Raw genomic sequence first — 14,540 nt, 5'->3', positions numbered from 1 at the left:
ATTAGAGCTGGGTGGACTCAGAGGCGCCAGGCAGAGACTGACATTAAAAATAGTCCACCATGATTTGAACCTGGGACCCCTTTGGTTCAGAAGCCAAGTGCTTTACCTCTCAATCACTGCGCCTCAAGTTGCTTTTAGGGCAAGTACACAAAATAACAAGAAGAGCTGTTTGATTTGATTCTACCAGAATTAGAAGTTAAAAAAAAAGGGGTAAAATACCTCTTTCAGACCTTGCCATCTTCAAGGCAATGATGTAAAGGTCATTTGTTGCTATGGTCAATGAGGTCGTGGCCAGCACAACCGCCTTACTAATGTCAGGTACTCCTGGGTGGACTTGGGGGATGTCCAAAAAATCATGAAATTCAAAATCCGAGTCTTCACCAAAGATTTGAACCTGAGATACCTCTGTTTGGAAGTTAAGCACTTTACCACTTGGCCACCATGCCCTGTTACAAGAATTATGTGCTAACAATACGAAGTTGATGTGTCATTATGTCCTAGCATCATCTTTTAATCTTAGTGAAGACTGCTTGCTGGAGGCTGTGTATGAGTTCTACTATCTGATTCTACAATCTAGATCTAGATCAAAAGCCTATTGGAGGCTGCTTGGTTGTTTGGAATGCACTCTGGACAGTTATTGGATGGTTTTGATGGTCCCAGGTTCAAACCCTGCCAGCCGCCACACCCGTAGTCCTGCAGGAGGCTTGGGCTAGGATGTAATTATCTTTAAAGTCTGAAGGAACATGCACAACATGCAAATCATTGGAAAGGTTACTTCAATTTTAACCTTCGTTGAACTCAGAAAGACTAATATCCACCGTAGTGAATATTGGATCAGAGATTTTAATAACCACTCTATTATAATCTCTGCTCGTAAAGAAAGACTATGGAACATATATCTAAATGATGTGCTAACAGGCTGTAATGCATAAATTAACTGCATTAGCTTATGGCCAGAAAAGGAAGATTCTTCTTCTTCTAGCCAGCTTTATTACTGCTGAGCTGTGAGCTCTTTTGCAGACTGTGCCAAGGAAAAAAAAAGTGTGCGGTTTTCTTCTGTTGTTCAGCACTGCCGTACAGGGTGTTGGTTATGTTGGGCTGTAGTGGAAGTAGGGTCTGCCTAAGGTGGGTTAGGAAGGGGCATTCAAAGAGGATATGGTTTACGGTTTCATAAGGGTGGGCGCAGTGTCTGCAAAGGGGGAGTTGTGTGGAGTTTATTTTGTTTAGATGGTAATTTAACAGAGGTGTGTGCCCTGTTCTTAGTTGGAAAATTGTAGATTGTTCTTTACGAGGGAGGAATTTAAGTTAATACTGTCCAGTTTGTTAGGCATAGTCATTTCTTTGTACATGGCTCTGCCTTGTGTTTCCTGATGCCCATTGGTTGAGCCACTCCTTTTTGTGTTTGTTGACTAATATTGACCTTATGGTGGGGTTGTTTACAGGTCTATCTGGTTGTTCCATAGATGAACCTGCCTTTGATAGCTTATCTGCGTTTTCATTTCCCATGATGCCAATGTGTCCAATGATACACTGTAGTGTGATATTGATATATTAATGTTGATATCATCTGATGGATTATCACAATTAGTGTTGTCAACTCTCTTGGGCTATTTGTGGTGCTGCTGTTAAGTGCTTGCAGTGTGGATCTTGAGTCTGTAAACACAACAATATGTGATGGTGATTGCACTCCTTCATATAATTTGTTTTCCACTGTCTGTAGTGCTATGGTTATTGCCTCAATTTCGGCATGAAAGTTTGAGTAGTTATCGCCACAGGGTGCACTTATTTCAAAGTGTTTATTTTTAGGGAAGACCAGGAAGGCACCAAGACCAGCATAGATTGTGGCTATGAAGGCCGATCCATCGGTAGGCCTATATATATATATATATATATATATATATATATATATATATATATATATATATATATATATATATATATATATATATATATATATATATATGGATAGCTGTTTTTTTGGATAGCTTTCAATTGTTTTGAACTCCAGTGGATTTTATTATTTTGTTAAGGTTTTATTTAGTACCGTAAATGTGTTTTGATGGTTGGTTGGTTGTAGTTTAGTCCGGCGTTATGTTTGAAAATCTGATAATTTTTTCTCTGTTATTGAGTAGGTGGTGTTTTAGGGCTAGTTCGTCAGTAAGTTGGATCAGAGTTCTTTGCTTTTTTTTTGGTTGTTTTTCCTATTTCTGTGTTAGTAGTTTATTAGGATGATCGTCCTCCCACCTTTTGTATCTCTCAATAGCTTCTAATGCTTCTCTGTTGCGCCTTAACTTAAGAGGTTCAATATTGGAGTCTATTTCACAAGCTGCTGTGGGAGTAGTTCTCATACCTCCACTAATTAGACGCAAGGTCTGGTTTTGGATTGTGTCTAATGATGATTGATAGGTTTTGTTGGCGGCTACTTGTATGGAGAGACAGCCTAGTTATCCATAACAGATCTAACGTATCCAGTGTATAACTGTCTTAAGGTTTTCTTTTCAGCTCCCCGGATGTGTTTAATCTTTGTGATGCCTTTTCTTTTAAATCTGCCATAAAGTGTTTTAGAGACAGTCTTTGGTCTAATTTTACACAAAGATATGTTGGATTTTCTTCTTTATTTATTGGTTGTGAGTCTATTTTTAGAATGTAGTTTCTTTTTGCTGTTTTGTTGCTGTGGCTAAAAATTGAATAAACCGACTTTTCTTTATTTCCATACTTTTGAATACGTGGAGATAGTTGTGAGGGCTCTATTTAATTTGGATCTAGTCGGCACTGGATATTTCTATGTAGTCCAAATTAAAAGGTCGTCTGCGTAAAGTGCCTTATTGACCGAAATAAGGTCCGGGAGGTCATTCATGAAGATTAGAAAGAGAGTGCAGCTAAGGGCTGAACCTTGTGGTACCAGTAGTCCGATCTATCGGTATATATATGCTTAGCTGTTTTTGGATAGCTTTCAATTGTTTCTAGCGTGCCTACTTTGAGCTCTAGTGGATTTGATTCTTTTGTTAAGGTGTTATTTAGTAAATATGTTTTAATGGTTGGTTGTTTGTAGTTTAGTCCGGGCGTTATGTTTGTCTGTTATTGGGTAGGTGGTGTTTTAGGGCTTGTGGTAGGAAGATCAAATCTTGAGTTACTGGGCAAGTGAAGTGCAACACTTATTTTGATGACTTTTTGAAAAGCTCGTTTCACATATAACATAGCATAATACATGTTGAAATAAAAGTTTCTATATAAAACATATGCTTATGAATGTAGTAATATTAAGTAATTCCAATGTGAAAGTGGGTCAGGGTATCCATTGTTCTAATCTGTCACGGAGTCACCTGACTAGCTTCCCATCACTTAACTCGCACTCTACCTACGAAGTGCTTGAAAGAGAATGGTGCCAAGTTTCCCCAAACAAAGAAAGGCCATTCACAATTAAATGAACAAGAGCAAATCATGAGCAAATGAACAGAGTTGGGGGCAGGACCGCTCAGGACTGAAACAAATGTTTTACAATATTAACTGGCCATACAGAAAAGCAGAGAAGTAACATAAATGTCTATATTGTTTTCACTATTTTTTGCAATGTAAATAAACATCTTTAATCTCCATAAACCCCTTTGATTGATACCATTGCCTAGATTTACTGTCTTATATGTATTTTTCAACTAACACTTCATTTCAAAAGTTCTGGATCCATATGAAATGACCCGGCCCCAAAAAATTTAATATATTTTTTTTTTTTGTTTTCAGGGAACAGTACTTGAAAGCAGTGTGTAGCTAGGAATTTGCCATCTTTTGGGGGCCCCTGCATTTAGCTTAATATCTAATGTAAAAAAATTTTTTTTTGACACCCCCCCCCTTCCCTTTACATTGGAGCCTCTGCATGAAAGGTTCTATGCAATGTTCTTGTCAAAAGTTGAGTAATAAGCCTTTATATGGGTCTTGGTTCGAGCCTTTGTTGCTGTGGTCACCAGCCAAAGTATAGCCTGGGGATTTGTCTTGTTTAAAAACGAACATTTTATCTTCAGTTAATGATCTATCAGTTGCTTAATACCATCGTTACACATACCGTACTATTATTTTCTAAGCTTTTGACCAAACAAGTGTATTAAAATGTCATAACGTCAGGGCCAATTTCTTTTTTATTTTCAATTCTAGAGACAAATTGATCAAGTTGTTATTTAAAAAGGAATGTGACACTTGTCTTTCTTCACCCTAAAATAAATCAGGATGTCAGTATTTGCTTTTCTAAGTTTTAGAAGGAAACAAACATTGATAATCAAACCAAAATTAATTACAAATAATTGCAAAAAAAAAAAATCTTTTTTCCTTGAATCTCAGATTTTTCTTGCAGCAATTTTCTGAGCATGTTCTTGATCCAGTCCATTCTTCTTATTGACAAAACAAAATGCTCTAAGTTGTATTTGTTTTCTAGTCAAAACTAAAGTGCTATGTATTTATGCTTGTCAAAAAATAAAGTGGAAATATAATAACGTGAACATAAATTTGTGTGAATATAAAAGAAATTAAAATCCCTTTCTTTTGGGCAACTTGTGAATAATTCTAGAAAATAAAAAAGCTTTAAGAATACTCAACAGTTATAAAAACAAAACAATGAATTACCAATAATTAATTGACTAATTGGTTAATATATTTTTTTTATTCCTACTAATATCTAAGACAACCCTCCAAATATTTTGCCATCTATCTTAATATTGAAGTATTAATTTCCCTTCTTGGTTTCAAACGATTAAATACCAGTAATTAAGTGATTGGTATTTTTTTTTTAATTGAAAGATGAACACCTTAAACAAGTGTAACATTTGGTAAATGCATTTATTAAAAATAGTATGCAGTTTTAAAACAACATAAAGCAGTCAAATCAAGAAAGAGCTTGGGATTAGGTTGTATTTCTCTTTTCTTTCAAAAGTCACAGGTCAATAAAAAGTCTGCATGTTTAAAAATAAATGATACAAGTCAATGGAGGTGGGGTGAAAGAAGGTCAGTTCATGTAGCAATCTGTTTATCAAGTGTTGATGTTTATGGTCTGAAGAACTTGTCTTTCAGATTGGTTATGGTGTTGACAGAACATGGAGTAACAGGGCTGGGTAGATAAGGACTGAAGAAACTCTGTTAGATATGTCTGAAAACAAAAGGGTAGCACAATGTAAGGTGATACAAAATACAATTATATCAGAGTAAGAGCTGAAGTAATATTAATAGTAGGTTGTTATAAATAAATGCTAACAATGTTTTACAATTCTTATTTTGCATATTAAATTTTTGAAAGCATTTTCCACTAAATTTTGAAATACGTAAGGCAATATAAACTTCTAATCCAAAGGCTTTACAAACCTCAGTATTTATTTGATAGTTAGGATCATTTTTAGCATCTGGATCTTCATCATTGTCATCATCAGCAGTTGAGAGCCCTGAAAGTTAAAGAAACAACTTTTCTTCATTACTGGTTTCTTTTCCTCATGCACCAAGTGACAGTGTATGTAAGCTAGAACTAGACAGTGTATGTAAGCTAGAACTAGACAGTGTATGTAAGCTAGAACTAGACAGTGTATGTAAGCTAGAACTAGACAGTGTATGTAAGCTAGAACTAGACAGTGTATGTAAGCTAGAACTAGACAGTGTATGTAAGCTAGAACTAGACGGTGTATGTAAGCTAGAACTAGACAGTGTATGTAAGCTAGAACTAGACCAGTGTTTCTCAAACTTTTTTGTATGGCGGCACAGTAAAAAAACTACAAAAATTTCGCGGCACACCACGAAGAGCAACAGTTGTTTTATAATAAAAAAGAAAAAAAGATTTTACCTTTTTTAAGTATCACATTTAATGTGAAGGGTGTGCCTGTTTTTGAGAGCAAACTCGATCTAATCGAGGCTCCAGAGCCGACAAACAAACTCGCATTTCATCGTCTATTGTAAGAAGTCTCTCTCTTTTCTTAGACTTGATTTCAGTCAGTGCTGAAAATCCAAACTCACAAAACCATGAAGATGCAAATGGAAGAATTATTTTGATTGCTTTTAAACTGATTGCAGGATATAACTTGTTGATTGAAATCCAAAAGACATCCAGGCTTTTCTCGGCAAAACTTGACTTAAGAACTGCATCGTTTTTTAAATCTATGAGCTGCTCTGCTTCTTCAGTTGTCAGATTTGTAGCTTCATTGTTTCCAAATGGATAGCTGACCCATCCATATTCATTACTTCCAATTGTTGGAAAGTAATGCTGCAATGCTGACTGCATGTGTGTCAAAGTGTCCAGAATTTCGGAGCTGATTTCTTCATTTGAAGTAGGCCTACATTCATTGTAAGTAGGAAAGCAGTCGAAGACTCCTTTCGAGATCTTACTTTGCCACAAAGACAATTTTTCCCCAAATGACTTCAGTTTTGAGGATGCAGTGATGATGGTTTCCGATGGTCCTTGAAGACTTAAATTCAATGAGTTTAATTTATCAAATAAATCAGAGAGAAATGTCACCTTAACCCACCAGATCTCGTCATTAATAGATAACCCAAAGTCTTTTTTTTCAGCCTCCAAGAATGAAATCAACTCGGCCTTGAGTTGGACGACACGCTTTAACACTTTTCCCCTGGAGAGCCAACGAACGTTGGTATGATACAGCAGACATTTGTAGTCTGAGTCCATTGCTTCACAGAGCTGAGAGAAAAGTCGGGATGCAAGTGGTCGAGATTTGATAAAGTTTACAACTTCAATCACTTGATCCAGAACAGACATAAAATCTTTCGGCAAAGATTTGAAGGCAAGAGCTTCTCTGTGGATCATGCAGTGAACAACTAATACATTTGGATTTTCTTGACGCACAAGAGTGACGAATCCCTTTCTATTTCCCTGCATGGAAGGACAGCCATCGGTGCAAACGCTGACACAGTTTTTCCACTGTAGTTTGAATAGCAAAATGTTTTCGTTCACCACTTTGAAAATATCTTCGCCTTTGGTCGTAGTTGGTAAGTCTTTGCAAAATAAGAATTCGTTGACACATTTTTCATCCTTTATGAACCGAATAAAAGCTAGAAGCTGGGCTTTGCCGCTAACGTCAGTGGATTCATCAACTTGAAGAGACCACAGCAGAGACACTTCATCGTCAGTCACGTCGAAGTGTTCGCAGATTTGATCTTGTAAATCTGACGACAAGTCTTCAATTCTGCGCGAGATAGTATCATTTGACAAAGGAACTTTTTTAACTTTTTCGGCGGCATCGGGTCCAAGGATAGTTTCAACAACTATTGCTAAAGCTGGTGCAATGACTGATTCAGCCTCTGTGTGCTTTCTTGCGTTTTGCTAATAACTGAGCAACCTTATAACTTGCAATCAATCCCTTTTCTGGCAGCTTTAGGTAGTTCGTAAGTTTCTTAGCTTGTTTATTTTGTTGAGCCCTGATGTTTTCGAAGTATTCCCTCGGTTGCGCTTTTACAGATGGATGTTTTGTTTCCAAGTGCCTCTTCAATTTGCTTGGAACAAGCGCCTCATTCGACAGAGTTGCATTGCAGATCAGACAGAATGGCAATGGAGAATCTTCAGGTCCCGAAGATATGAAACCATATCCGATGTAATCTTCTTTGTACCTTCGTTTGGTTCCTTGCTTTTCATTTAACGCTTGCGCAGTTTCATTCTTGCTAACGTATTTCTCCATGGATAACAATGAATAATGCTTATTGATAATTTGTTATTATTAAAATTCACCTAAACAATTTACATGAAACACATAGCTTATTATTTGTAATAGTAGGCTAGTAGAGACTAACAAACACTTTCTTGTCTGTTTAAAGTTTAAATGCTGGTTTATTCATGTTAGATCGTCCATATATAAAGGCCTAAAAGGAATTCAATTACCCCCCCCCCCCCCCCCATCTGTTAATGAGCACATTCTTTCGACATGCCAGCATTGTGGGTTACTGGGTTACAATAACAGGACGGGCCTGACAAAACAATAACATTTACTATCACATTATTATCGTAACCAATTCAAGAACTGACGTGAGTCTGCTAAGGCGGCCTACATTCGAGTCATTATAATAATATTTGTATAGTGGACAATGCTATAACCTGAAGAGCTAACAACCCTTTCCGTCACTATGGAGCGATCCACTTCTATTACTGGTCGTTGCAAGTGGGGATGTCATCGCAACGTAAAAAAAAAATTAATAGTAGACAGACCTGTGTAACGCTGCACGTGTGGCGTTCTGAAAACTCCCGCGGCACACCAGCAAATCTTCGGCGGCACACTAGTGTGCCGCGGCACACAGTTTGAGAAACACTGAACTAGACAGTGTATGTAAGCTAGAATTTAATGGCCTACCTACAATAAAGTATAAATAATGTATATTTGTATGATATAATTGAAAATTCCAATTAATGTAAGATTGATATTAAACTCAAGACCTTCTTAAATGAGATCCACTCTTGTGGATCCCCATTTCTTTTTTTCACTTTCGTAAACCCCTTGGAAGTCCACATAGACCCCTGGTGGTCTATATAGACCACTTTGGGAATCACTGGTCTATGGTGACCTTAAGTCTATAGTCATGTAAAGTAGGCCTACATCTATAATATTAAATCTATAAGACTGATGACCGGTGGGCCTACTTGATCTAGACTAGATGTCTAAATCTAATCCCATTTGAACTCATGGAAGTCAGCAGGCAGGGTTCAAATTAGAAAAATCTAGTGGCCATTGTAACAACAGAGTAAAAATTCAAAGCCTGACAAAGCGCTTAGCGGCCGGGCATAATGATTCTCTCAACTCCGATACTTTTTAAAAAGATGGCAAGCAGCCATTGAAGTCAAGACGCTCTACATCTAGATAATCTAGATCAAAAGTATTCAAATTAAAGAAACTAGATATCTTATCTGGAATATATCTATCTAGACTGATTCAAACCACTCTAGACCTAGATCTAGTCCATAAGATAATATAATAACAAGAGATTTTTCTAAAAAAAGAGAACTTTAACTGTGTCAAAAGACCAGATGTGCGCATGTTCAATATAAATCAAAATCTTATTTCGCATTGTTCCAAAAATGGAAAAATAATAAAATCTGATTTTTTTTTCCATAAAAAAAAAATGTATGGGAAAATTTTGATTTTTTTTGTTAGAAAATCAGATCAGAAGAAATTTTTGGAATTCTGAAAATTTTCATCACTGTTAATATTCTGAACTGCCAAAAAGTCACATACGTCCATACTGACCGGATCCAAAGGGATAGACAACCATCTCTCTTTGGGGTCAGGTGGCTGCAGGAGTTTGCCAGAGAGCAGTATTCACTTTCCCCCACCTACAGTGCTCCAAAACCAGATTTTCTGTTAAGGTTTACTCCCTTAGCCTTAGACCTTACAGGGAACACACACAAGGGGCTTTAGTTTGTGGACAGCAGGGCATATTGGGCTATGACTGCCTCATATCTTGGTGCCAAGACCCTTGCAGATTTTCCTGTGGCTTCAGGTATCACAGCAGGATTAAGCATATCAATTGAACCAATGTTCTTCAATAGTGTGTTTGCATTTTAAAAACAATTGTAAACACTAAAAAAAAATACATTTGTACAATGTATAAATTACCAGTTACCTTCATAAGGAAGATTGTCTAGGAAGTCAGAAAGAGATTCACCAGCCACAGCAAAATCATCATCAATTTCTTCTGCTTCATTGTCATCATCCTGAAAACAATTGATGGCTGACATTTGGCACTAACTCTTGGGCTAAGAGACCATTGTAATTTAATCAGAGTTTGTAAAAAAAACTAAATTTTATATTTTTTCCCCATGGACAATTTACTATTAACTTAGAATGGACAAAAAGAGACAGTTTATTGATTTTAAAAAATGCTAGAATGGACAAAAGGAGACAGTTTATTGATTTAAAAAATACCTGATCCTCGTCATCGTCCAAATCACCATGATTAATATTTTCCTCTATTGCATTTGATAATTCATTGATCAAGAGCTTGTAGATTTTGACTAGAACAGGGATTGTTGTCCATTGCTCAGGAGCTGAAAACATTAGCATCTAGATTTCATACAGATGTCTCATCCACAACATTATAATTAATCCTAATTCTAAGGCTAACACACACACACAAAAAGCTTGTTATCCGACTTACTATTTTTTGACTTTGACCTAGTTTGAATACCATGTCCTGGTTGCTGAATTGGTTCTCCCTGCACCATAATATCTTGAAGACGAAGATCATTGTTAGCTATGGCATGTTGCAGTAGTTTGCATAATGCTAAAGTACTGCCAAGTTGAATCAAGAAATCGAACATTTATTCAGCAAATGTAAACAAAAGACATGTCCAACTAATCAATCCATCACAGTACTATGTAACATACTGCTAAGCTACATAAATACTAGCAGTCTTTAAGCTAGAATTTTTTTTATTTAATCACAAAAATAAAAAACATGGAAGTGAAAGAGAGCATGTATGAGTTAGCAAAAATTGGTTCTCAAAATTTTAGTTTGAAAAGTTAGTCCAATCCATAAAAGTTTAGTACTAGTAAAGTTGTACTAATGTGCTAGTACATATTATCCTGGAGTGCTACTTAAAGAGAAAAAAAAATGACCAAAAAACCCCCACTTCTTTTGTTTTAATAAATACAATATATGTCCATAGAAAGACAATTTCTAAAATTAGGTTAGGAATCTTTTTCATTATAATTCTTAGCAGCAATAGAGATAGTTAAAGTACCTAATTTTCCTTTCATAACTGCCAAAGAAAAGATGCTGACGTGAACACCATTCAGTCAGGACAAACTCCAAAGCAGGCTTCCCAGTTGGACCAGGTACACTGGTCAGGAAGTCTAAGACTGCTTCCATCTGTGTCAACATCAAGTTGGCAAATACCATAAGAAGACTCTGAAGGGAATTAATTGATTCTTAATAATGCAATGATTTGTTAGTAATCCATCAAATACTAATGAATAAGACTATTATTATAATGGCCACTGAAAAGTATGAGAAAAACAAAGATTTGTTACTAAATTTAGTCACACATTCACTGACAAAATTCTGATAAAACAATAGAATTCTGAATCCCTTTCAAACAAAAGTAAAGAGTGCAGACATGCCATAAAACTTTCTAAAAAAATTTACTAGGTCAAGACTAGAACCCATGTTTAATTATAAAGTTTGTAATTAAGTACCAATACACCTAAAATAATTAGCTGATATCTTTGTATTTCATATTCTTTCTAGCTAAAGCTAATTATAACTTTAAATGTAAGCTTGTCATTTACTACATTCATTAGAGATACAAGCGATCTTATGTCTACAATCAAAGCAGGGCGTATTAGCGCGATGGTCGTTTTGGCGCTAATATGTAGACATATATTGTAAATTAAATTGTCTTTCAATAGATTAATATGTTTTTGTTGAGTAGTGTTATTCTGTTAGATTTATGTGCATTTTTATGTATAAACTTTTTCCTGTAAGATTTTGAATCATAGTTTGTTATGCCATTGTAGGGTCAGTTCATGTCAAAATTATTAATGTTAGAGGATTTTAATATTTATTAAGAATTTATTTAGAGGCTTTTCATTTGTGTATGTTGGAGTTTTTGTTTCTGTTCATTTTCTCTAATTAAACAATTTATGTATGTAATATATGCATCAAGGTCTCACAATTTGAATAAATAGAATGTTAAAAATAAGTTTGAGAAGATACAGTAATTATGCACTTGACATCAATACAATGTTTACAATTGCAGTAAGTATGATAGCTTCTATTTTCTATTAAGAGACCAATTTCCATTGTACTTTCCATTGTATTTTTAGTGACTTCGGAGGGCTTGGCTATATATCTATAAAAGGATAGACAGCTACTGTGAGAATCGAAGTTTTAAATAAGTTCTTTTGTGTCTACTTCTATGAATTTGCAAGTGAAATTAAATTGTATTGTGTATTTATGATTTGTGTTCAATATTCTAATAATTCCAAGTTGTAGCATAAATGCATTTTTTTAAAATCAAAATAATTTCTGTTCAGCTTTTCATTTAAATAAGTATCTCCAGTTTAGATGATCAATTCTAAGGTATGAAAGAAACAAATTTCAACATTACAATCTCAATCTACGCAACTGCATCGTATCAATTTTTTTGGGGGGAAGAGCATTCATTGTCCATTTATAATTTCCGGGTATAAATCTCACTTGTGATAGTTAACTCTTTTAACATCAAGTCTACAATAACTTGCAAAATGTTTATTTTCCATCACTGCCAAGGTACAAACTAGACTTGTATTAATACTACAAGTAACATTTGAAATATTTTTAATTTTTAAAATAATAATTCATATATAATAGTGCTTGTTATTAATCCTTGCTATCATTGAAAAAAACTTCGAGACCTATGGCTTTTATTTTCATATCTTAGCTTGGCATTTTTTTTTATAATGGAAGATAATGACCCAAAAATATGCCAAACAAAGAAATTAATGGCCAACAAGGATGTTTCTTAAGGACGATGAAGTCTGATTTTTTAAATTTAGAATTCCAACAAATCATACAAAAAAAGTAGATCTAAACTGGTAGAAAATTCTGAGAGAAACATTGAAGGACAAATTGTGCTCATTAAAATAGATAGAGTAATTCATGACAGAGTCGTAAATAGTTTAAAAAACTATGACCTAAAAAGAAGTCTCAAACCTGTAAAACAGTTAAAGTCTCTGCTTGTTGAATTTTACTCAAAACAGCACGAAGCATTAGATCCAGATTATCTCCTAGCTGTGTCCCACATCTGCCGATAACTATAGAAACTAGTCTACCTACAAATGTGGCAGTATGTTCTGAAGTTTTGGGATCAAGAAGTTTAAATATCACTTGTATTGTATAGTGCATCCCATTGTTATCTGTGGACAAAAGCATCAATCAAACTGAAAAAAAAAGTAACTCAAACTCAAAATAATATTTTATAATACACAAAACTATTTTACAACTATTTCTTTTGCTGAAGGTGCAAGAAACAAAACCAGTGAAAATGCTTACCATATTCATCTTTCAGTTCAATGACTTGGTCTAAGGCTAAAGAAGTGTATGCTCTTAAACATTCTCCACCATTCTAGAATAATCAGGAACAAAAATGCATTTTTGACATTTTCTAACTACAGGTAATAATTAAACCTAGATCTAGCTCTATCATAAGCCTCATTACAATTCTTGTTTGTGAACTGAACTTTAAATGTTAACAAAAAATTTATTTCAACAAAAAGATGCTCAATGTTTTGCACAAAGATGACTATTTATAACAAGCTTTTAAGGAACAAATAGTTGTCAGCTTTGTAATAAAAACCCTAACCTGAAGTGTTGTGCTGTCATCTGTTGTCATAAGAGTATGAATAACTGGCATGAAACAAGACATCATTGTGTCAGACAAAGGTAGTGAGACACTCCGAACAAAACAAGTCACCATTTCCACAGAGACCTTGAAATAGAGTTGGAAAAATATACATGAAATAAAGTGACAAAAAAAAAAAGAAGTAATAAATAAATTGAAGAAAGCAAAATGTCTACAATATAAACTCACAGCAACTAGTCCAGGAGAAAGCTTGTCAGAGTCAGAATTTAAAATACTGTTCAATGTAGGAACAAATCTGGATTGTATGGCAGCAGTACAAGAAGGGTTGCTGGCCAGGACCTTAATAATATCTTGCACCAATGAGACAATAAAGGGATCTGAAACAAACATGAATATTCAAGCAGGACTTACAATGAAGTCAATGAAGACCAAAACAAACAAACAAACAACAACAATCTACTGACCCCCTGCATACTTCAGAAACACAGCCAAGGATAAAGGACCCAATCTGTTCTCATTGCTAGCAGAGAACTGTTCATCCACCTGGAGATTGCAAAAGTGGATCTACATTTAATTTTACTAATCATTTGATCCTATTTTCAGCTTCTAAAATTCCACTTTATTTATTTATTTTCTAAGCAAAAAAAAAGATTCCATTAATTTAAATCAATAAACAAAATAAATAAATAAATTCTATCAATAAAATAATAATTAGCATTAAAAAATAGAACAATACAAGTAATTTCAAAATTGTAAACTACCATAGCTTTAGAACAGAAGAAAGCTTCATAAACACACATTATTTATATGTCTTATACACAGAAGCATGAACAGTTTAGTTTGAAACATATGTACAAACAAAGCATAAATGGAGAAAAAAAAATCCAGTTTTCAAAAGCTCAGGATTTTCAAAAGCTCAGTCGGATTGATATTATTTGATGGTTTAACACTACCAAACAGCTGGGCAGCTTTTTTGGTAATTTCCAAAATGGCAGCTATGCATGTGGACCTTTTCTGTACTTGCCTATTAAAAAAATAAGTCAGAATCTAAAAATAACCATCCAAATGTAATTAAACTACATGTTTAGCCTGCTTTGAATGTGGCCAATGTGTTTGGAGGGAACAGTGACTGAGTGGTTAAGCACTTGGCTTCCAAACCTAGGGTCCTGGGTTTAAATCTCGGTGGACTGGGATTTTGAAGTTCGGGATATTTTAAGGGTGACACTGAGTT

The 14,540-nt window shown here is 34.9% G+C and overlaps 1 protein-coding gene across 1 annotated transcript in view; it reads right to left on the bottom strand.

Annotated features, from left to right (window-relative positions):
* Positions 1-4,805: 4,805 nt before the first annotated feature.
* Positions 4,806-14,540, bottom strand: part of LOC106078915 (importin-9-like) — a 41,310-nt gene continuing 31,575 nt past the window's right edge. The window contains exons 15-25 of the mRNA XM_056026590.1: positions 13,774-13,852; positions 13,538-13,686; positions 13,310-13,435; positions 13,000-13,072; positions 12,661-12,863; positions 10,709-10,875; positions 10,123-10,256; positions 9,891-10,012; positions 9,589-9,679; positions 5,344-5,420; positions 4,806-5,131 (exon numbers count right to left, since the gene is read on the bottom strand). Coding sequence (XP_055882565.1) covers positions 5,015-5,131; positions 5,344-5,420; positions 9,589-9,679; positions 9,891-10,012; positions 10,123-10,256; positions 10,709-10,875; positions 12,661-12,863; positions 13,000-13,072; positions 13,310-13,435; positions 13,538-13,686; positions 13,774-13,852 — 1,338 coding nt within the window. The 3' untranslated portion in view covers positions 4,806-5,014. The remainder of the gene's footprint in view (positions 5,132-5,343; positions 5,421-9,588; positions 9,680-9,890; positions 10,013-10,122; positions 10,257-10,708; positions 10,876-12,660; positions 12,864-12,999; positions 13,073-13,309; positions 13,436-13,537; positions 13,687-13,773; positions 13,853-14,540) is intronic.

This window comes from Biomphalaria glabrata, chromosome 4 (genome assembly GCF_947242115.1).
Source record: "Biomphalaria glabrata chromosome 4, xgBioGlab47.1, whole genome shotgun sequence".
Classification (NCBI taxonomy): domain Eukaryota; kingdom Metazoa; phylum Mollusca; class Gastropoda; family Planorbidae; genus Biomphalaria; species Biomphalaria glabrata.
Note: the sequence above shows the minus strand (reverse complement) of the source record. Positions and strands in the feature narration are given on the sequence as shown.